Source organism: Carettochelys insculpta, chromosome 2, assembly GCF_033958435.1.
Source record: "Carettochelys insculpta isolate YL-2023 chromosome 2, ASM3395843v1, whole genome shotgun sequence".
Lineage (NCBI taxonomy): Eukaryota > Metazoa > Chordata > Testudines > Carettochelyidae > Carettochelys > Carettochelys insculpta.
In genome coordinates, this window is record NC_134138.1 from 279164064 (window position 1) to 279185887 (window position 21824).

General features: G+C 46.3%; 1 protein-coding gene across 4 annotated transcripts in view; it reads left to right on the forward strand.

Moving 5' to 3' along the window:
• The window catches only part of OBSCN (obscurin, cytoskeletal calmodulin and titin-interacting RhoGEF), a 270890-nt gene that overhangs the window by 85307 nt on the left and 163759 nt on the right, over positions 1–21824 (forward strand). For all 4 annotated transcript variants that reach the window (XR_012644111.1, XM_074985301.1, XM_074985298.1 and 1 more), the window contains exons 18-25: positions 1419–1694; positions 5390–5656; positions 7153–7422; positions 7703–7969; positions 16575–16841; positions 18063–18175; positions 20019–20172; positions 21220–21381. Coding sequence is in view for 3 of the 4 variants with exons in the window: in XM_074985301.1 (XP_074841402.1) it covers positions 1419–1694; positions 5390–5656; positions 7153–7422; positions 7703–7969; positions 16575–16841; positions 18063–18175; positions 20019–20172; positions 21220–21381 (1776 nt within the window). In the remaining variant the exon portion in view is untranslated. The remainder of the gene's footprint in view (positions 1–1418; positions 1695–5389; positions 5657–7152; positions 7423–7702; positions 7970–16574; positions 16842–18062; positions 18176–20018; positions 20173–21219; positions 21382–21824) is intronic.

The following is a 21824-nucleotide window of genomic DNA, read 5'->3' on the forward strand; positions in this document are numbered from 1 at the left end:
ACCCTTGTTCTAGGCAGAACTGAAATCAGTGGTTTCTTCTGTAAGATGTGTGCTCGGAGTGAATGTTTTATATTCCTTAACTCCTGTGGGTAATCGGGCAAAGCTCTGCCCAGATGTTCCAGCAATGGATTCTAATAACTACAACACAGGTTATCAGAGTAAGGTAGCTGAAGGCAGAATTTGGCTGTTAATCTCTATGTTGTATAACACAATACTATGTTTATTTTTACTTTGAGACATGGGGCGATATGGTTTATTTTTACGTTGGACTTGGAAGTAATGCTTATTAATTCGCTGGATTGGTGATGTTATGAGGATGGATGATACATGGATACCAAAGATGGTCTTCTGTATCAAGCTTGCTTGAGACATAATCTCAGATCATTTTACAGAAATAATGGGCTGAACAGGGGCACTGGAACAATGCGTATAGCGGGGAGCTGAGAGCCACTGATCCAAACTGTAAGCCATCCATGTCATGGAAACCACTTCAAACCAGTGGGTGCAGAATTGCCCCCACAACTCTAGTTCCAGCACCTGTGGGCTGGAAAATGAGGTAGACATGGAATGGTTTTAAAGAGAAGAAATGGTGACTTGAACGAACTGTACTAATTTAAATGGAGTACAGGCTGAACCTCTCTAATCTGGAACTCTTTCGTCCAGCAACATCCATAATCCAGCATGATTTTAGTTAGCCAGATGACCACTTATCATGGGTGTGGCCAAGTTTCCCATAGCCCCATAATGTTTGTTTCCAGCCATCAGTCCTGGCTCTCAGTGTTCTGTGCTGTTTTTTAGCTGTTATTTACCCTAAATGTCTTCTAAAAGCCCAGTAAGCAGTGAAAGAATTGGTAATGCTGCTGGACAACATTGACTTCCCGTGGTCTGGCAAATTCTCTTGTTTGACAAGTCAGGTCTCGAGGGTGCTGGACTAGAGAGGTCCATCCTGTAGCAGCATGTGTTAAAGGGCTGCAGTACATTATAGGAGCTGGAGATGAGACTGCCAGAGGAGGAGAAAATTGAGCAGATTGGATAGTAGGTACAAACAAAGAAAACATGGCAGAGTGCAGTGAGTCCATAGAGTTGAATTGGAATTAAGACCATGGTGACAGAGTAATGTTCCAACATTATGAAACAAGAACCTTAGTGGCTCCAGATGTATGCACATGTGTGTATTTTTCCCACCATCTTTGATTCTATAACAAATTACTTTTATGAAGGAAAACCTGGTCATTTCCCAGGCAATTAAAGATTAATGAGACAGCAGGTTGCAAACATTTAGACATATTCCTGGCATATAGTGGATCATGGGACAATTTCAGGATCATTTTATGAGTAGTGGAGCAAAAACTGGTTGAGAACCATTGTTCTTGGGAGCAGAAAACCAACCCATTTATTTATTTTGATTACTTGTCTAGAACCAGAGCCCAAATTCCAAAAGAAGCCCATCCAGAAAGAGCCAATCATCGTTCAGGAATGTGAGAGTATCACGCTGACCACGTCAGTAATGCCTGAAACTGCCGTAGTCAAGTGGTTCAAGGATGGAGCTGAGATCAAGGGCAGCAAAAAGTACGAGATGAAGAGTGACGGGGCCTTAAGGACTCTGACTGTGAAGCTGGCTGAGGGCAAAGACAGTGCTGTGTATACCTGCGAGACAATGAGCGACAAGCAGGAGTTCAAAGTGCAGGTGACAGGTGAGAAAAGAGCAACAGATGCGGTCGGCTTAATTCCCAACAATGTCAAATGGTTCTTCCTTGAGGGTGGAGGCCTAGGGGATGAATTCGAAAATCACCCTCATAAGAATGGCTACACTGGGTTATACCAAAGGTCCATCTAGCCCAGTGTTCTGTCTTTTGACAGTGGCCAATAGCAGATGCCCAGGAGCAAACAGAACAGGTCATCATCAAGTGGTCCCTTTCCTGTTGCCCGTTCCCAGCCTCAGACAAACAGAGGCTAGGGACACCATTCCTACCTATCCTGGCTTATATCCATTGATGGACCTAACCTCCATGAATTTATCTAGTTCTTTTTTGAACCCTGTTAAAGTCCTGGTCTTCACAGCATCCTCTGGCAAGGAGTTCCACAGGTTGCCAATGTGCTGTGCAAAGAAAAAACTTCCTTTTGTTTGTTTTAAACCTGCTACCCATTAATTTCCTGTGGTGACCCCTAGTTCTTTTGTTATGGGAACAAATAAATAACTTTTTCTTATTCACTATGTCCAAACCCCTCATTTATCTAGTTCTTTACTGAACCCTGTTAAAGTCCTGGCCTTCACAACATCCCCTGGCAAGGAGGTCCACAAACTTTCATTCTTGCTGTGGTCTCAGGCCCCTTGCTGTGGTCGCAGGCTGCTCTGATTTTGCCTCCGTGCTCCAGCATATCCACGTCCCTAAATGTCCATGAGAGTAAAGCAAGGTGTTTCTTACGCTCACCGTGCTGATTCCTGGCCCGTACACGATGCTCATGTGTGGGGGGGGAAGCGGGTTAGCACATGCCTCCTATTCATCAGGGCTTGCTACCCATATTACTGGTACCAGCATGGGGGGAGAATGCTCTTCCCTCACCTCCACAGGTGGGTGGGTTTCAGGCAGAGTCGTCACCAGAACAGAGGTGGACATAAGCTGTGCCAGGAGGTAGGCTTAGGGGATAGCATGAATTCCCCATGGAGCAAGTGGGGACAGAACCGTGGCTCCCAGTCACTGTCTGGCCCCTCCTGTGTCTCTGGGCCTGGGCTGCTCTAGGTGCCCTTTTATTCAGGGCAGACTGAAGAAGACAACAGACTAGCCCAGAGTGGTGGAGTAGTGTTGGCCCAGGAGTGAATGGATTCAACCATCTGCCTCACAGGGCGAAGCTATGGTAATGATGTATGGTTGGGGAATGAGGGGAGAGGTCTGCCTACCCGTGCCAGGAGACGAGTGCAGCGGCTCATCATCATTATCAACAACTGCAGGCTCAGTGCCCGTCGGTGTCTGATGCCTCTTTCGCTATTTCCTTCCACCTTTCCCTGTCCAGTGCGGAGTGGTTTAGTTTCTGTAGACCAGCTCTGCACCAATCTACTACATCATCTCCCCATTCTCTGTGGGGTCTGCCTCTCCTCTTCGAACCGTCCATTGTGCCAAATCCCAGGATCTTGATTGTTTGTTTGTCGTTCATTCTGCAAATAAGCCCAAATAGCTGTAACTTGTGTTTTATAACCTTCTGCAGCAGGTTCTCTTTCTGTTGCATCTTCCTATATAATTCCTCGTTGGTGACCTTCTGCATCCATCCTATTCTCCAGATCTTTCTATAACAACTCCTCTCGAATATCAATATTCTTCTCTTTAAATCTTTCATTATCACCCATGTCTTGCATCCCTACAACACGCTGCTGAATACACACGTTTTCAACACGCTCAGCTTCATTCCTAAGCTAATTTCTCTGCTTTTCCAGAGCTTATCCTTCACCCTCAAACTCGCTCTTGCCTTCACTCTTCTAGTAGCTGTTTCCTTCTTGCAGTCTAGATCCTATGTTATGTTGCTCCCCGTATATGTGAACTTCTCTATTTCAATCCCACTGATCTTCTTTCCTATTTCCTTACCTCCAAATACCATTGGTTTTGGTTTATCGATGTCCATAACCAGTCCATAACACTTCCCTTCCTTGTTTAGCACCGGCACCGTTTTTGCTAGCTTCTCTTCATCTTCTTCAATGATAATTATATCAGCTGCAAACTTCAACTTGCTAGTGCAGCAGCTGCACCCCAATTTAACCTCCAACAATAAAGGATAATGGTTTGGGCAAGTCACTTCATCTCTCTCTGCTTTTCGTACACTAGGTTCCACACATTAGCAATCCCTCAGCTGCCAGATTGCTGCAGTCAGGCCGTTGGTCCCAATAGGTGGGGTGGTGAGGCTGCAGTCAGGGAAGGAAGCACTAAGACCTGCCAAGCACTGGCTTCCAGAGGACCAGCAGGACCAGCCAGGAAAGCCCATCCTAGCACTTCTTCCTCTGTCTATAGTCCCATCGACCTAGCTGAGACAGAGTCTCGCTTCCAGAAAAAATTCTCGGCAAGTGGCACAACATTGCCGCTATCCAAATCCCAGGAAAATTAAAATTGATGGAACAGAATAATTTCCCAGCACAATGTTTACTATTAGCCAGACGTAGTTAATATCAAGGTTGCTCGTAAAGACATTCACTTGCTGACCTGTGGGGCTAAATATGTTCTGGTGGGTGAGGTACTCAGGGAGTGTGGAAATAGGGACTATCTAGGGGCCCTGGATGGATAGGTATCGAGGAGGGAAGAGAGATTATGGATACCCAGCACTGGAGAGTGACTTCCACTTCTTGGGGCTACAGACTGAAGGCTGTGTCATTTCCTACTCCAAAGCAGTGATGATAGGGTGCCTATGGCAAAGTCTCCCTGTCAAGACGACATGTGATGTACCAGCTCAGCAGGTGAGTTAGCTTGGCCAGATAGAAAGCAGAACAAAAAGAAAAAAGGAGAGGACAATCTCAAACCCAGCCTTTTAAACACATCCTTCTGATTTCTGTCCTTCCAGAATTAAAAAGTGTCTAAAGATTTTATGTTGTTTTATTTTATTTTATTTTATTTTACTTTACTTTAAAGGACTCTTTTTAACCTTCCAACTCAATGATCTGTAAAAGTGTGAGGGACATGTCACTTGATAAATACACTTGAAGGTGTGTGTCTGTTCCACTTCCCAAGGATAGGAAGTCAGGCTCAGTAGAAGGGGTGTTGGCCCAGCAATTAGAAGATCTGGTTCTGTTCCTGACGCACTCTGTGCATGTTTGACCTTTGGCAAGTTGTTCATCTGCTTTCTAACTTCAGAGTCCCCTGGTGTAAAATGAGCACTTGAATTTCTTCATACAATGCTCAGTCAACCTATGGAACTCCTGTTAGAGGATATTGTGAAGTCCAAGACTATCATAAGGCTCAAAAAAGAGCTAGAGGAGCTAAAGGAGAATAGGTCCATCCATGGCTATTAGCCAGGATGGGTAGGGATGGTGTCCCTGGCCTCCGTTTGTCAGAAGCTTGGAATGAATGACGGGAGGGATCACTTGATGTTTACCTGTTCTGTTCGCTCCTCTGGGCATCTGGCATTGGCCACTGTAGGAAAGGAGAACACTGGGCTAGATGGACCCTTGGTCTGACCCATTATGGCTGTTCTTATGTTTTACGCAGTTTCATGAAATGTTTGAAATTGGTGTACGAAAGGTAGCTATTATTATTACTGAGTCACAATTTGCAAAGTTGTATCTTTTGCTGACGAGGTCTTGAATTCCCCACCTTCCTCTGCTCTAAAAGTCCTATTTAAAAAAATAAAGCTAAGAAAACAATCTTGTGATCTGTTCTGCTCTCTTTGTTTTCCTTCCAATGTATCTCAGAAGTCCCTGTGAAGTTTGCCAAGAAATTAGAAGCTGTCAATGCCGAGATTGGAGGCACCATCTCTCTGACCTGTGAGCTGAGCCAGGCTCAGGGGGATGTGCGTTGGTACAAGAATGGAGCTGAAGTCAAACCCAGCAAGCACTTCCAGATTCGTGAGGATGGCGTCAAGCGGATCCTGACCATAATGGGGCTCCGGACCGAAGATGGGGGAGAGTACTCCTGTGAATCCCGGGATGACAAGAGCAGCATTCAGGTCACCCCCAAAGGTACCTAGCCAGATCCATGACATTATGTATGATATCCTTCTCCCCTCTCCTTTCATTCCATTGCTTATAAACTGGATTAAAAAAAATCTGCCACTTTAAGAAGACAGGGGACATTATTGCTACATGCAGAAATACATTGTACAAGTTGAACCTCTCTCGTCCAGCACTCTCTAGTCCATGGTCCAGCATGATTTTTTAATTAGACAGATGTCCACTTATCATCGGTGTGGCCACATTTCCTGTGGTCCCATAAAGTTTGTTTCCAGCCACCCGTCCTGGCTCTCAGTGTTTTGTGCTGTTATTTAGCCGTAATTTACCCCTAAATGTCTTCTAAGAGGCCAGAAAACAGTGAAAGTGTTGGTGATGTGCTGGAAAATATTGACATATTGAATGTGGTTCAGCAAAATTCTCTCGTTTGGCACCAGTCAGTCCCAAGTTTGCTCGACCAGAGGGGTTCAACCAGTTACTGGGAAAATAAGAGCCTCCATCTTGCAGTTCAACATGATTGATCACCATTCTGAAAGAGAGAAAGGCACATATGTTGTATGTGGATGCTTCCTAGAAATGAGAGTGAACTGCACAACAAGAAGTCCTGTGGCACCTTATACACTAACAGATCTGACTAACATCTGTTAGTCTATAGGATGCCGCAGGACTTCTTGTTTTTCTCGAAGACACAGACTAACACGGCTACCTCACTGAGGCAAGTTAAAAGTATAGATTTTGTATTGTTACTATTTAAACAATAGCAGATTATATGAGTTTAATATAGGTTGATCATGCTGCCATCTGCTGGATGTAGTCACAGCAATATATCTTGCTGCTTAGGCAAGGTTAACCAAGTTGCTCTTTCATCTCGTGAGCCTGAGCCCTGTGATTTCAGTAGCGAAGGTCCCAGGGTCAGTCGCTGCTGACAGCCTTGATAGGAGTACATGCAAAGCCACCGTTTGTTACTGCACCGTGTCCACTTTAAATTTCAAATTATTGGTGAGCTTTGAAAAGTCTCCCCTTAGACCTCTTTTGAATGGTTGCAATTTAAGAGGATGTTCATCTTTTTTGTTTGGTTGTTCCGCTTTCAACTGATTTCCTAGTCAGCGAAGGGTAGAGCTCCACCACTGTCCTTCAAAAATGGCAAAGGTTCCTATTAGTAATGGTGGTGTGACTTTGGGACAATCTGAACTGGAGTCTCATCTTAGCTAGGCCATGGACTTGCTGGTCCTGGTACTGGATGTGAGTTTGGGGTTAAGGATTCTGAATCTAGGCCCAAGATTTTCCTTTACACACGAGCTCCTATTCTAGGGATGGTCCGCTATGCATAAAAGTTGGACAGTAAGATGTAATGTGAGTACGTTACTGTGATCACACACTGTCTCACAATGAAATATCTCTAGCAGGATCCAGACCACTGACCATCACTGAAACTGTCCCTGGAGGTGCTCACGCTATTGGGGATTGTCATGTACAAACTGCTAAAATGTCTCCTCCTTCTCTGTCAGCTCCTAGAGTGGTGAAGTTCACAACAGGCCTTCACAACATGGTGTCTGAAGAAGGGAAGGAGGCCACATTCAAATGCGTCATCTCCCCCAACAATGCTGTGATGACATGGCACAGGAACGGTGTCAAAATCGAAGCCAGTAAGAAGTATGTGATCTCTCAGAAGGGCACCAGCCACAGCCTCACCATCACTGACCTGACCCTGGAGGATGCAGCAGAAATCTCAGCCAATGCGGAGGGAGTGGAAAGCAAAGCCAGCCTGACGGTCCGAGGTAAGAGAATACGATCCTTCTGAGTGACTGCGATTTGCACTGTGGGATGTGTGGTTTCATATGTCCCTTCTACTGGCTTTCTGACTTGGTAATGGGGATGAAAAATGCCTGGGTTCCATAACTTAGAATAATGTCCAGTGGGTTACAGGACCAGAGATGCTGCTTCTGTGCACATGGTTTTTCCTCAGCTTCAAGTTCCTCAGAAGCCACCATTTTCCCTGGTGGATGCCAGCTTTCCACGCTCTCTTCACTTTTATTCTTGTCTCCTCTCACTTGCCAGAGGCGCCGGTGACCTTCACAAAGAAACTGGAGCCCAAAACAGTTGAGGAGAGGGGCACGGTCACCCTGGAGGTGGAGCTGAGCAAGCCTTCCACGGAGGTGAAATGGATGAGGAACAGCATTGTCCTGCAGCCCAGCAGCAACATGGAGATCAAGGCTGAGGGAACAAAACACAATTTGACCATTAAGAACATCACCTTTGCAGACCGGGGCTTTTATTGCTGCGAGACACTCGAGGACAAGACCCAGGCCAAGCTGAATGTGGAAAGTAAGTGGATATTAGCTGCCACTTGCCCTCTGGCTAATGTTAGGTGACTGGCTTGGGGAATGCAGGTCTTTCCTCCGCACATGCAGCCAGTCCAGTGATTGTGTGAGAGAATGTGAGTGCTAGAGCTGCCACACGGGCTGATTTGTGGTTTGTTCTGCCTGCTGCCATCTGTTGTTCCCAGCCGCCATTGTCTATTGCAGTGTTTCTTACACTATGGCTGTCTGTGGAAGACTCTTGTTCCATGACCAACTCCCAGGTGTGCCATGAGCATTTGGAAAAATAATTAAAAGTTTTACAATAAATAACCATTTTACAATGATAACCATAATGGAAAATAGAGAACTATAATATAATATAATATAATATATTTCTACATCTCGCGAGGCTGGTTGTAGTCTGGCAACACAGAAGGTTGATTAACATTGTTCTAGTCCCCACCCTCCTCTAATCTTCTATCTCTATGGCAGCATAGCAACTAGCGACAATGTACAGTACATGCACCAGCACGGCGGTTACGCTGTCAGTGAGCTGCCAGGTGTCAGCCAACGTGCATGCGTGTGATGATTTATTCTGTAATTCACCCTCCTTCCCCACCTTCCCTTTGTCTTCATTGTAAGGTCATCGCTTCGAGTAGGTTGCATGGGCTTCAGGGGAAGGAGCTGTCTGGTGATGTCGGTGAAGTGCCATTAGTGGTTTGGGTGCTGTATAAATAATATTTAGGCACCTTTGGCTATCTAACAGAGAGAGAGAAGTAAAGAGGCTGAGCCCTTGAGCAACAGTCCAGGCCTGCATTGCCAAGTTCTGGTCAGCCTGGATATAGTGTTTTGGCTCATGTCTATAGTTCATATGTAAACAGAAAATCTGTAGTCTCCAAAGCACTAAGAGTTCAGCTGTGAGAAATATTTTTAACAGGAGCAGCAACCATGGGAAACTTCCCTGGCTTTGAATTTTGTTAATAACTCAGATGATCATTGTGGAAAGGTCGAAAACCTTGGGGTGAATTTAGAACAGACCCTGGCCAGCGTATGGCTTTGTGGTGAAATCCTCTGAAATTTGTGAAAAGCTGGGTGAAGTTCAGTCTTGTGGGGATTTGGGGTTTGTTCAAATCTCAGAGGCTGCCAATGCCCAGAGACCAGAAGCAAAGCAGTTGCTGTGAAAGACCTGTAAGGCGTCTGGCCTTCAAGCAGCTTTAGCTGGTACAGATTCCAGTTTGAAAGCATAACACTTCCCGGGGGTCCCCAGGGCTGTGAGATATCTTGCTATGACTGGCCCTTAGCATGAGGAAGTCTTGTAGGTGCTTGTGGTGGGTCACCTCCCTGAAACCACCAGCCTCTGGCAAAAAAAACACTCCCTTCCAGGCCTCTCCAGGCCTGGCTCTTTCTGTACAGATTAGGGATAACGCATTCCAACCCCCAAGTCCTCTGAGCATGTTGCTGGAGAGCCCAGCCCCTCTTCCATGGGACATAGACCTCTTAAGCTTGATCTATACTTATCAGACAATCAAGATACTGCAGTCCATCGTCTGGAGTTTAATTTCGCCATATGTGTTAAGACGCAGAAAAATCGATCTCTCTGGGCTCTGCCATCGACCCTGCTACTCCAGGCTGTTGCATGGAATAAGGGACGTTGGTGCGAGCCTGAAGAGCCGTGGACTGCACTAGGGCAGAAAGTCAATCCTCATCCATCAATTCGAGCTGTGCAAATTGCTTGGCTAGAATTTCGTCTCTGAGATTGCCTTTGTTCCCTAGTATAGATCTGCCCTTAAGCCTGCTTTTCCTGAAGCAATGTCACCCCTCCTGTTCACTACCCCAGCGTGAGGTGATTCAGCATAAGGGGAGACTTGTGATTTCTCACTTACCTGGGGGAGACTAGGTCTGAGGCTCCTTGGCATGCTCTGTGTGGTGTGTTAATGTCTGTGCACCTCAGATCAGACCCGCTCGGACAAACCACCAAGAACAGGATTTATTCTGTAAAAAAACACAGAACAGGATCACAGTTCAGCAGCCCCACTCCTCTGCCTGCAGCCTGTACAGCTGCTTCAGCTCAGTCTCTGCGGAGACCCTGCTGGGGGCAGAGGGCACATCCTGGCAGAAACTAGGAAGTTCTCTCAGCATGCCGCAGTTGGTAGTCCAAAACTTGTAGTTCCCAGGGCTGCTGTTGAAATGCACTGGTCCTTGGGCTACCAATACTACACGCCAGTCTGCAAGAGTCAGCTCAGGGTGATCATCTTATTTAATGCATAAGACTTGCTTAAATTGCAGCAAGGGAAGTGTAGGTTGGAACCAGGAAAAACTTCCCAACTGTCAGGCTGGTTAAGCACTGGAATAAATTGCCTAGGAGGGCTGTGGAATCTCCGTCACTGGAGATATTTAAGAGCAGGTTAGGCAAACACCTACCAGGGATGAGATAGGTGGTGCTTGGTCCTGCTGTGAATGCAGGAAACTGGACTTGATGACCTCTTGAAGTCTCTTCCAGTCCTATTATTCTCTGATTCTATCTGTATAGTGAAAACAATAATGAGTTTATCATCAAAGAAGATGGATTCTAATGAGAGAAATTCAGAGTGTTGGAAAAAAATGGCCATAATTAAACAAAATCATAACACTTTCTGGTTAACTGGGCAAAACGCTCTCACACCTCCTTCCAGACCTGAGCATTTCCAACCAGTTTCGCTGAGCTCCCTCTCTTAAGGCCAAGCCCACTGGGGGCTTGTCCTCACAGATGGAAGGAATGAGGTACCTCTGTACCCCTTTGTTGTACCCCTCAAAGTTCCTTGTCCTTATCTGTAAATAGGACTCTGCTGTAAATTTCATCTCTCTGGAGATATCCCAGCCCTTCATTAGCTTTTGGCACAGAACATACGGGGACTCCCCTTGTGAACCGCATGATGCCAAAACAGACAGATACATATTTCTTACCTGAACCTGCTTTTCACCTAGTCACGGACTTGCAGAGCACAGTTCCCAGTATAGACACACTACTCCTTGCACAACAGCGTGCACAGGCTTTGCACTGATGGTGCTGAGCAATGTGACACAGGCTTCCCTTAGGGCCCTTTGGAGATGTTCTTTTGGGGAACCCAGGGTTATCCTGTAGTCCAGGGTACACTCAACCCCTCCGGCCATAGTCCTCCAGAGGTCCATGTGTCACAGAAAGCCCATATACCAACTGGGGCCTCCTTTTCCATTTTAGTTTAATAGCTTTGTACATACCATGAACAAGCCTCAGTAAGAAGTTCTTTGTTCTAGCACTCAGTCTGAAACAAATCTGGTCTGCAGGGATCACATCACTGGTTCCCTCCTCTCATTACATTTAAATATAAGGGGCGAAATACTGAACACCTTAAATCAATTGTAAAACTTCCATTAATCTCTCTGGGTCCATGGTTTTACCCTGTTGTGACTCTACATAGCACCTCTGTGGCCTACAACTCCAAATCTGTCTTTTCCCATGTCAACCACCCCTTCTGCTCACCCTCATTTTAATCCATATTATGAATTTTTTGTTTCTATGAACATATTTTTATTACATACCAGTTGTTTTGTAAACCTAGGCTAGTGCTGTAATCTGTGCAGCGTGCACATGCTGTTTGCTGTTGTTTGCGTGCATTTAAAATCAGATTTGCCATCAAAGGTATCAGTAATTGATGCGCAGGTGTATAATAAAAAGCCATGTCTGGGTAATCTCTTTTATGCACTGCTTGTACAGTAACATTTTCAGATCTGTTTTGAACATTATTATCTTTTAAAAAGCTAAGTAACGTTTAACCCGAGAGTCCCTGTAATATTAATAATACAGAACCTTAGGAAACCAGCACTATGGAATTTATTTCTACCTCAAGAAGTTATGTGCAGAAACCTCTAGCCTTCTGTCTTAATTGTACTAGACCATTTGGCTGTGTACATGCCAACAGTAAATTTAAAATCTTGTACAGTGTGGTAAAATGGAGTGGAATACAATACACTCTTCTCCTCTGTCATCTTTCCTGCTATGTGCCAGAAAGCTTTTACAGCCTATAGGAAACATTCAGCCTTCCTTCCAACACGACTGACACTGCACCTGTTCTAAGGTTCAGGCTCCTGTTACTTCTGTTTCTTTCCATGGTCCAGCTGTCATAGACAACTTCTTAAAACAAAACAGCCCTGCATCCCAATTGCTGCTTAGACAGTAATGGCTTAGCTACTTTTAATTGCTGCAAAAAGTGTTTTACTCGTTAGGATGTTGCAGGCTGGTTGCTTTGAAGGTCTCTCTTTTTCAAACTTCCCATTCTGAAGAAAAGAGGGGATTTCTGTGCCAGAGAGCTTTTTTATATTTTGTGCTTCCCATTGAACCAGTTGCATTTTCATCAAGTCACTTCTTTACCAGAGGTGACTCTAAATGAGGATCTTGGTGGTTGCAGATTACTTAGTGCTGGAGCTGAATGCATAGTAACATCCAAATTGTACCAGGTGATCTGAAACAAACTGTGAATTTACAAAGGGCAGCCAAGGGGATTCTCTGTGCCTATGATCAGCTGTGCTTTATTTATAAGAAGGCACAGGGAAAAGTGCTTATTTTGGAATATCAACGTCTGAAATAGCCCCTTTTCCCTGTTTACACAGCCCCTATTTTCAAATAGCTATTTTATAATAGGCACTGTTCCTGGTACAATTTAATGTACCAGATTCAAAATAAGGCATCCCCTATTTTGAATTTCAAAATAGTGGTTGTGTTGCGCAGACACTTGCAAAGTTATTTCAAAATAGCAGCTGACATTTCCAAGTAACTTTGCTATGTACACACACCTGTAGGTATAAGGATAGCAACTACCCATACCCTGATTCTGCATTTTTTTGGCCAAAATTTGTTTTTTGGCCCCAAAATTTTTGCCCACCCCAACTATTCATGTTGAACTTTTTAAGTGCTCAGCAGTTTTGAAAATTGGGGCATGTATTTAGATGATTTGTCTTGGGCTAAGAAGCTTGATTTTAGGATGCCATTCAAAAAATTCTTGATCTGCATTAATACCATTTGACCGGATCCTGCGCTTATCTACTGGACTAAAATCAATTAAGTTCCACCCGTGGGAAAACAATGTGAGAGAAGTAACTGGAATATTCATTTCGGCTACATCCACACAGCTAAGTTATTTCGAGATAACAGCTGTTATTTTGAAATAACTTTGCTGTCGTCTGCACTATGCACATGCTATTTCGAAATAAATTTGAAATCGTGTGTTATTTCAAAATAGGCAATCCTCATTGCAGGAGAAATAGTGCTTATTTTGAAATAACTGAATAATTAATAAATAATAGCTATTTTGAAATAAGCACTATTCCCTGTCTTTACCTCACCTATTTTAAAATAAGCTGTATGTGTTCAGACGATGTATTTCAAACTAGCGAAGTGCTATTTTGAAATATTGTGTGTAGCAACCATATTTTGAAATAGTTATTCCAGAATATCTTAATTCGAAATAGAGCTGCCGTGTAGACATAGCCTTAGGCTGCTGCTACACTACCATGTTCCCTTCGGAGGGGCCATGGCAATGAAGCAACTTGAAGCAAGCTAATGAGGTGCTGACATGTATATTCATCATCTCATTAGCATAATGGTGGCCACACAAACAAACGTCTATTTTCAGATTGACAGTGAAGATGGGGGCAGCTCTGAAATAAACGCTCGGCTTCAACATTCCCTTACTCCGTTCTAGCTCTGCAGGAGTAAGGGAAAGTCGAAGCGGGGCGCTTATTTCAAAACTGCTCCCATCTTCACTGTCAATCTGAAAATCGATGTTTGTTTGCGTGGCTGCCATTATGCTAATGAGGTGCTGAATATGCATGTCAGTGCCTCATTAGCTTGCTTTGAGTTGCTTCATTACCATGGCCCCTCCGACGGGACCATGATAGTGTAGCAGCAGCCTTAGAAAGGGAAGATTTCAGCTCTCTTGATGTAATTCCAGCCTATAATATCTTCTTTGAAAATAAACCCTTTCAAGCCGTGGCGTCTAACCAGTTCTGAAACGGTAGCCACTATGGCTACTGCTATAGCGAATTAGCTGCATTATTCTGAAAATATTTTTATTGTTCAAGCCCACTAGCCACACCCAACTGGCCAAACAGCCATGCATGGCTAGTGGCTGGCATGTTGGACACCACATCTTTAAAGGCTTTCCCCCAGCTGCCTTCGTAGGGGAGGCAGTTTGCAAAAGAAGAAATGTGTCCCAGACCTATCTGTCCTACATGGCTGGAGGGTGTCTGCTGAGAGCCTGCTGTTGAGTTGGCAGCCTTGCTAATTCCTTCCCCCCCTGCTCACGGCCAGCCACCTCAGCACATTCCCTGTTTGAAGTGCTGAAGTAGCTGTTGGAGCAGACGAAAGGGCGCCATGGCAGGGAGCCCACTGGACTCTCTGAAAACATTAAAGGCTGAGGCTCCATTGTGGGGGAAGAGGATTGCCGTAAACTTAGATGAGGAGTCAAGAACTTAGGCAGCCTTAGAGGGAGGGGCAGCGGAATCTGCATCTGAAAAAGAGAAGCAACAGGGCGAACAACTGGCAGTTCCTGTTCTCCCCTCCTTGGGGACAAATCTTGCCTCTGCCCCAGTGGCTGCAGAGGAGAAGCTTTGGAGAGGAACCGATGGAGTTCCACGGGGCAGGGAGGGGGTAAGATTTAGAGTGGCCTTGCCGATGGTGCACATCCCCCGTGCAATACAGAAATCTACTGTGTGGAGGAGCAGGGCAGCAGTGCTCAGCAGGAAGGGCCAAACGAGCCATCGTTGTACGGATTCTTTGGCTTTCTTCCTGAGGCGGAAGGGGCTGTGGACACGTAGAGCGAGTGCGGCATAGTTTCTGAAGCAGCTGTCCCATAGCTGCTCTGGAATCTCTGGTGTGCATTGGCAGCAGGGTTTGAGCTCTGAAGCAGACGGTGGACACCTAAGAGCTGGGCCCAAGTCACAGCCATGGAATCCAGAACTGATATGAGCTCCTGGTTAAACTTGGAGATCCAGATCCAGCACAGCTGACATCCATCCCCCGCCAAGGTGGTGGTGGGGGGGGGGGTGGCATCACGCTCCCGGAAAGGGTGGAGCCAAGGATGGAAGGGGAGGGGCTAGGGGCAGCTGGTCCTCAGTGCCTTCCAGGCCTTGGCGCTCCCGCCAATGCTGCCTGAAGTGCCACCTCCCCTGAGAGCCACACAGCAGTGCTCTGGCAGTGATTTAAAGGCTCAGGGTTCCACATGCCACCACTGTGGCAGCCCTTTAAATCACTGGGCCCTGGGGCAATTACCCCCTTTGTCTCTCCTCCCCTTTGGTGTCAAGTCCATCTCTGAGCTTTGGCGTGTGAGTTCATCTCTCCTGAGGGTACACTAGGGGATTGGATTAGTCCCATGTTGGTTCAAGGTATTATGAATGTTTCATGGTTTTACTGAAGCTAATAATAATACGGTAGATGGCAATACACATGTCATAGAGCTGGAAGAGACCTTGAGTCCAGCTCCCTGCCTTCTTAGCAATAATGAAGCACCATCTCCCCCTTCTTTTTTTCCTTCCCTTCATTTTCCCCCAGAACCCTAAATGGCCCCCTCAGGGATTGATCTCACAACCCTGGGTTTAGGTGGGCAATGCTCAAACCACTGAGCTATCCCTCCTGCTGAAGTTGATGCCTTCTCTGAGCATTGATCTCAGGACCTTCAGATTATGAGCTATGCGCTGCCAACTGCGCTAAGGAGGCTAAATAGCAACAGCCTATTTTTTCCCCGTAATTTAATCCATATTTCAAGGCGATTCAGTTTGAAATTCTGCACTGACCCTTCGTCGATGGCCTGTTGGTCGCACATGTTGGGGGTCCATAATGCTCCCCACAAGCGAGGCAGGTGCGGGGGTGGGGGTGGCACTATTCGAGGTGCTGAGTGGCTTTGCCAGGACCGCTTTTCACTCTGCCCTTTCTCTGCCAGTTTTACCTCAGAGGGCCTCGTTTTTCAGCATGCTGACTGCTACTGATTCACTCTTCCTTGCGCTCCCCCAGCTGGCTGTTGTTACCACTGATTGTCTCGCCTGCCGTACCTGGCCTGTAAACCCTTCGGGTCAAGGACTGTTTCTTTGCTCTGTGTTCAGGCCAGCCGCTGACAGGGGGTGATGGGGGAGGAGTTGCCCCCATGCCCAGCTTTGCAAAGGGGCCCAGAGCTATGGTCACTGCCGGTGCCTGGAGCCCTGGGCCCCTTTGAAGTGCCATGGCAGGGGTGCTCTGCAGCTCCACGTGGCTGGGAGGGAGTGGGAGAGGCCCCGGCACTACGAAACGGGTGGCGCTAAGGGCTGACTGCTCTCGGTCCCACCCCTTCTGCGGGTGCAGACCAGGCCCCCATCCTACCTTGCCCTGGGCCTGCAGTGTCTGTTGGCCTCACTGTGTTTGTACAGCTCTACTCCACGGAGGTTCTGACCCATGACAGAGGCCCCTCTAGGCACTACCACAGTGCAGATAAATAACCAGAATTGCCCTTTCTAGGGCTTCGGGTGCTGGCCAGGGCCAGTGGCTGCTCCGATCCACTTGTGTGTGCACGCTTGTTTGAGCTGCTCTCTTTGCTGGGAGTGAGGGGGCAGATGTGGGCAACCCTTACCCACCCTTTGTTTTAAAGTGAGAAAGGTCAAGCTGGTGAAGGGCCTGCAGCCGCTAGAGGTCCACGAGAAGGAGACGGGCACTTTCGAGCTGGAGCTGTCTCACGAGGATGTGGAAGGGAGTTGGATGAAGGATGGCCTGAAACTGAAACCAGGAGAGAACTGCCACATGAGCGTCCTGGGGAAGAAACATTCGCTGACGCTTTCCTCGCTGAAGCTTGAAGACTCAGGGCTGATCTCCTTCAAGGCGGAAGGCATCCATTCCTCAGGGAGGCTTGTGGTGACGGGTAAGCGCCCTCTGGAATGCCACTCAGGGTGTGCTCCTGTGTGCCATAGGCCGACTGCCCTGGGCACCCCTGTGATTAGCTGCTGCTATCTGATTTTTCCGGTGTGTGTCAGTGTTCTCCAGTTCCCAGCAACTGGAGTTGGTACCTTTTGCTTCTGTGCTTACTGCTGAGAGGCCAAAGAAAACACTGGAGAAGATATACCTGTTCACACATCCCCACCTACTCTTATTTACGAACGATTATTGATCCATTGATAAGTACTGACAGTTTGCCTGGTGCTAAGGTCCCAATTGAAGGCAACCCTTTCCCCATTGTACACGAATGGCCCAACTCAAGTTGGTCTACTCAGGTCTCTGCCAAAGACCCGCATTTTTCCTGCTGCCTACCAGTAACAATAAGGGTAGGGAGAGATGGTAATGTAACATCTTTATGTAGATAATGTCTGTACTGAACCCGTGTATGATCAGGGTGCAGATCACTGTCATTTGTTCACCATACTTGCTAGTTCCATGACTGAACCTGAACATCATGGCTCGGTCTTTGCTTTCCTCTTTATTTAAACAGTGCTTAGCACATTCTGTCTGCTACCAGGAACAAATAATAATTAATCATAATGACATCATGTGTGGAATAAATTAAATATGGGCTGTGCCCCAAGGGCGAAATACTCTCTTTTCTTTCCTTTTCTTTCTCTTAAAATGCTTCTATTTATTGAACAAAGAGGAGTCCTTTGGCACCTGAATGACTAACAGTTTTCATGGCTAAAAACCACTTGGTCAGATGCATTTCATGAAGCAGTTTTTTCACCCATGAAAGCTGATTCCCAAATAAATCTCGAGAGCAACAAGAAGTCTTGTGGCACCTTATAGACTAACAGATATTTTGGAGCGTGAACTTTCATAGGCAAAGACCCACTTCATCTGATGCATCTGATGAAGCAGGTCTTTGACCACGAAAGCTTATGCTCCAAAATATCTGTTCGTCTATAAGGTGCCACAAGACTTCTTGTTGCTCTCAAAGCTGCAGACTAACACGGCTCCCTCTCTGATACTTGTCACCAAATAAATCTGTTAGTCTTTAAGGTGCCCCAGGACTCCTTGTTGTTTTTGCAGATACAGGTTAACACAGTGGCCCCTCTGATTCTATTTTTACTGACTGTTCCCTGAGTCCTGTGCTCCTATGATGCTTAATCCATCTCTTACTGTATTTTCTTTTTGGCAGAGTTGCCTGTGAAAATAAGTAAGCCTTTGGTAGACATCAAGGCTCCTGAGAAGGACAAGGTGACATTTGAGTGTGAGCTCTCCAGGCCTAACGCGGAGGTCAAGTGGTTTAAGGTACAGAACGTTGCAGACAATAACAGCTTCATTTCTGTATTAGGCCCTGATCCAACTTCCTCTGAGTTCAGTGGGTGCCATATTATTAACTTCAAAAGGAGATGGAGCGTGTGCAGCTCTGGTTGTCCAACATAGTCAAAACTCCCGAATTTTCTTTGTGTCGATTAGCCAGTCCAGTCTACCTTACCTCTGGGTAGACTCCTTATTTACCAGATCTTTAAGGGTGGTTTCCTGGATGTAGCCCCAAACCTAAACCTCTTCTGGAATTCACAACCAATTTTCCAAAAGCAAGCAGTCCTGTAGCACCTTAAAGACTAACAAATTTATTCATTAAGTAATGAGCTTTCATGGGTCAGACCCACTTCTTCAGATTTTCAGACTGGAGTAGACAATGAGAATCCAGTTGCTTTTATGCAAAGTTTGTTGATGATGATTGGTCCAGTCTCCTGCCTCATTTAAAGCTCCTGGGTTTGTTAGACAGCCTCTCCTGGGCATCTGTTGATTCCTTTTTAAAATGGGGACAACAGTGGCAGGTCTCAGAGCGGTGTTGTGAGGCTTATGTCGTGTGACGGGGCCAGGCAGGAGGGCTAGATTAGAAGGGGAGAGCGGCAGCTCTAAAAAGCAGAAATGACCCTGGCTAATTAGGAGGCATTTACTTCAGGACAATGAGGAGCTGCTGACCTGGAGTTATTGGGGCAGAGTGGGAGTAGCAGGTACAGGGCTACTATAAATCAATGAGGGCCAGCTGGTTTCCACTCCAGGCTGCCATGGGGTCTTTTAAAAAGTTTTTCCTGTGGGCCGGGAAGCGGAACCAGGAGAGCTGTGGTGAGTGGAAGAGGAAGCTGGGGTGAGATGAGAAGATTCTAGCAGGAGGAGAGAGTCAGACAACTGATAAGAACAATGAGAAGTCCTGTGGCACGTAATAGACTAAAAGAATTTTTTGTAACATAAGTTTTTGTGGGCAAAGTCCTGCTTCATCTTTGGCCACGAAAGCTTATTCTCCGAAAAGTCTGTTAGTCTGTGAGGTGCCACAGAACTTCTTGCTGTTTTTACAGATACAGACTAACACGACTACCCAGAGACATTGCCAGAGACTGCAGGGGAGGTGAGGAGCTCCAGCAAGGAGTGTTTGAGCTCCCTTCTCCCCAGGTAGCCTAAGAGTTCAGCTGGTGCCTTGGGAGGACTGTTTATCCAGCCCAGGCAGAACACAGGGTGCCTACCTCACTGCCCATCTAGCTGAGGGACGAGAAGTCCACAGCCCAGCAAGGACAAGCAGAGCCTGTGCTGCAGTGCCTAAGCTATCTGTGAGACTGAATTGAACAGGGGTCTGGGGCCCAGGAGTGGGACTGACCTTACCACAGCAATTGTTGTTTGTCAAGCCCTTCGAGGACTTTGAACGAATACGGAATGTTTTCAGTTCCTCGGAGTTTTAAGCACATGCTCAAGTCTATCTCCATTCGTTGATGCATTCAAACACGTGTTTAGCTTCAGATATGTACTTGAGTCATGTACTCTGGGAGAGTCATAGCTCACTGGTTTGAGCATGGGCCTCCTAAACCAAGGCTTGTGACTTCACTTCTTGAGATGGACCCTGTAGGGATCTGGGGCAAATACATTTAAAAACAATGCATCAGGGATGATGCTAGGTCCTGCTATGAGTGCAGGGGGCTGGACTCCGTCGCCTCTGAAGGTCCCTTCCAGTTGTGTGAGATCGCTATATGTCCAATCCCATCGACCTAAGTGAGACAAAAGCATGTGAATAAAGTGAAAGTCTGTGTGAACATTGTGCTGAATCCCAGGCTCCTATAAAGGTAATGATCCAGTTTTGGTCTTTTCCTTCCAGAATGGATCTGTGCTCCGGCCAAGTAAAAAAGTGACAATTATTTCCCAGGAAACGAAGAGAAGCCTCATTATTCACAAGTGCGACTATAACGACCAAGGAACCTATGTATGTGATGCAGGTGATGCCACGAGTTCAGCTACCCTCGCAGTCCATGGTATGTTTGATAGGCAGAGGAAATGCGTTCAGGTTTGGAGGTTTATTTGCATTGTTGGGCAGTTGAATCATGAGATGCTTCCAGGGTGATTTCTGCTGGTTTTTGATTTTTCTGTCCCCAGTGCTGGACCTTGCTGTGGGTCAGTCCAGTCTGCTGGTGTGATGTAGGTTGCTCTCGCTTGCATTGGCTGCCATTGGCCCACAGGGCTGTTGTGGGAGCTGTAGATTGCTGGGGCTCAGGGAAGCCCTGTCCATCCCCACTTTCAATGGGCCACGCCTCTTGCACTGGCCACACAAAGGGGGAGGGAGGAGCTGTTAACCTGGCTCTGCACTGCTGGAGCTGGGTCATCCCATAGTCATCTATGCTGTGTTCATGGGTGCTTCGTGCTAGCAGTGCCAGAGAGCCACAGCACAACCAGGTATTCAGCAAGTGTCTGGACAAGACATCCAATGGCATGCTCTAAGTTCCCTTGGCTTGCTCAGCTATCTTTGATTCAACCCTACCCATCAAGGACCTCTTGAGAGTTGACACTTAGGGGATTAAGATTTCCTGGCAGATGGATCTGAGGCTCTCCTGCGAGTATTAATTATGACAAATTTCCTACAATTATGTGAAATTTCCAGCTGTCATTTCTGAGAAGGGAATACATGGAGGTGGCCGATGGAAACCCACCTGTTAACGGTGTCTTTAAAATAATACATCATGAGGAATTCTCAGTGGCCAGTGCGGTTTGGAAAAGGCCTCAGGTGAATCCGACATGTGGGCCAAAATTTGCTTTAGCACCAAACATTATCCTGGTATATGCACAGTCTTGCCTTAACAGATGCATACTTGCTATTGCAAAGTCATTGGTAATTCCATGGGCATGACTTAGGGTAAAATGTGGATATTATACTGTGGAAGGATTTGCCCAGAAGAAGGCAGGCAAGTGTGGATTAAAACACAAGCTATAATCAGGTTTTATGGCAACAAAGGAAAACAATAAACCAACTCTGTAAAATTACGGAGGAACTAAATAAATATAAATATATCTCTATGATTCCCTAGCCCGAGACATCAAGATAATTAAACCCCTGGAAGATGTGGAAGTGAACGAGAAGGAGAGTGCATCTTTCACCTGTGAGATCTCACATGACGAAGTCCAAACCCAGTGGTTCAAAAATGACAATAAACTGAAGGCAGGAGACAACATTAAGATGCGTCAAGAAGGTACGGTGGAAACGCTGCATGTTGTATTGTTAACGGGGATGTTGAAGTGGAGAGAGGCAGATAGTGTCGGGCTTTGACCGCAGAGAATTGACTCCTGGAATCAACTTAAGATGTCACAGCTTGTAGAATGTCCTGCTGTTCTACCACCATTATCAACTGCAAGGAGCGCTGGAAGTACAGTGTGGTGGTAATGTGACCCCCCCACCCCCTCCAGCCAGGGGGATGTGAGCAACAATCGCTTGCCTTCATAGCCCTCCAAGGCAGGAGCAATGCACTTGGTTCTTTGAGAAAGTGAGCAGTTACCCTGCATCTACGGACCCTGGAAGCAGCCATGTCCAATCTTCTCCAGCTAGAGAGTCTATCACAGTGCAAGGAGGTGCCCCGTGTCAAGCGAGTAAAAAAGAAAATATATAGACATGTGCAAGAGGGAGAGACTCCAGATG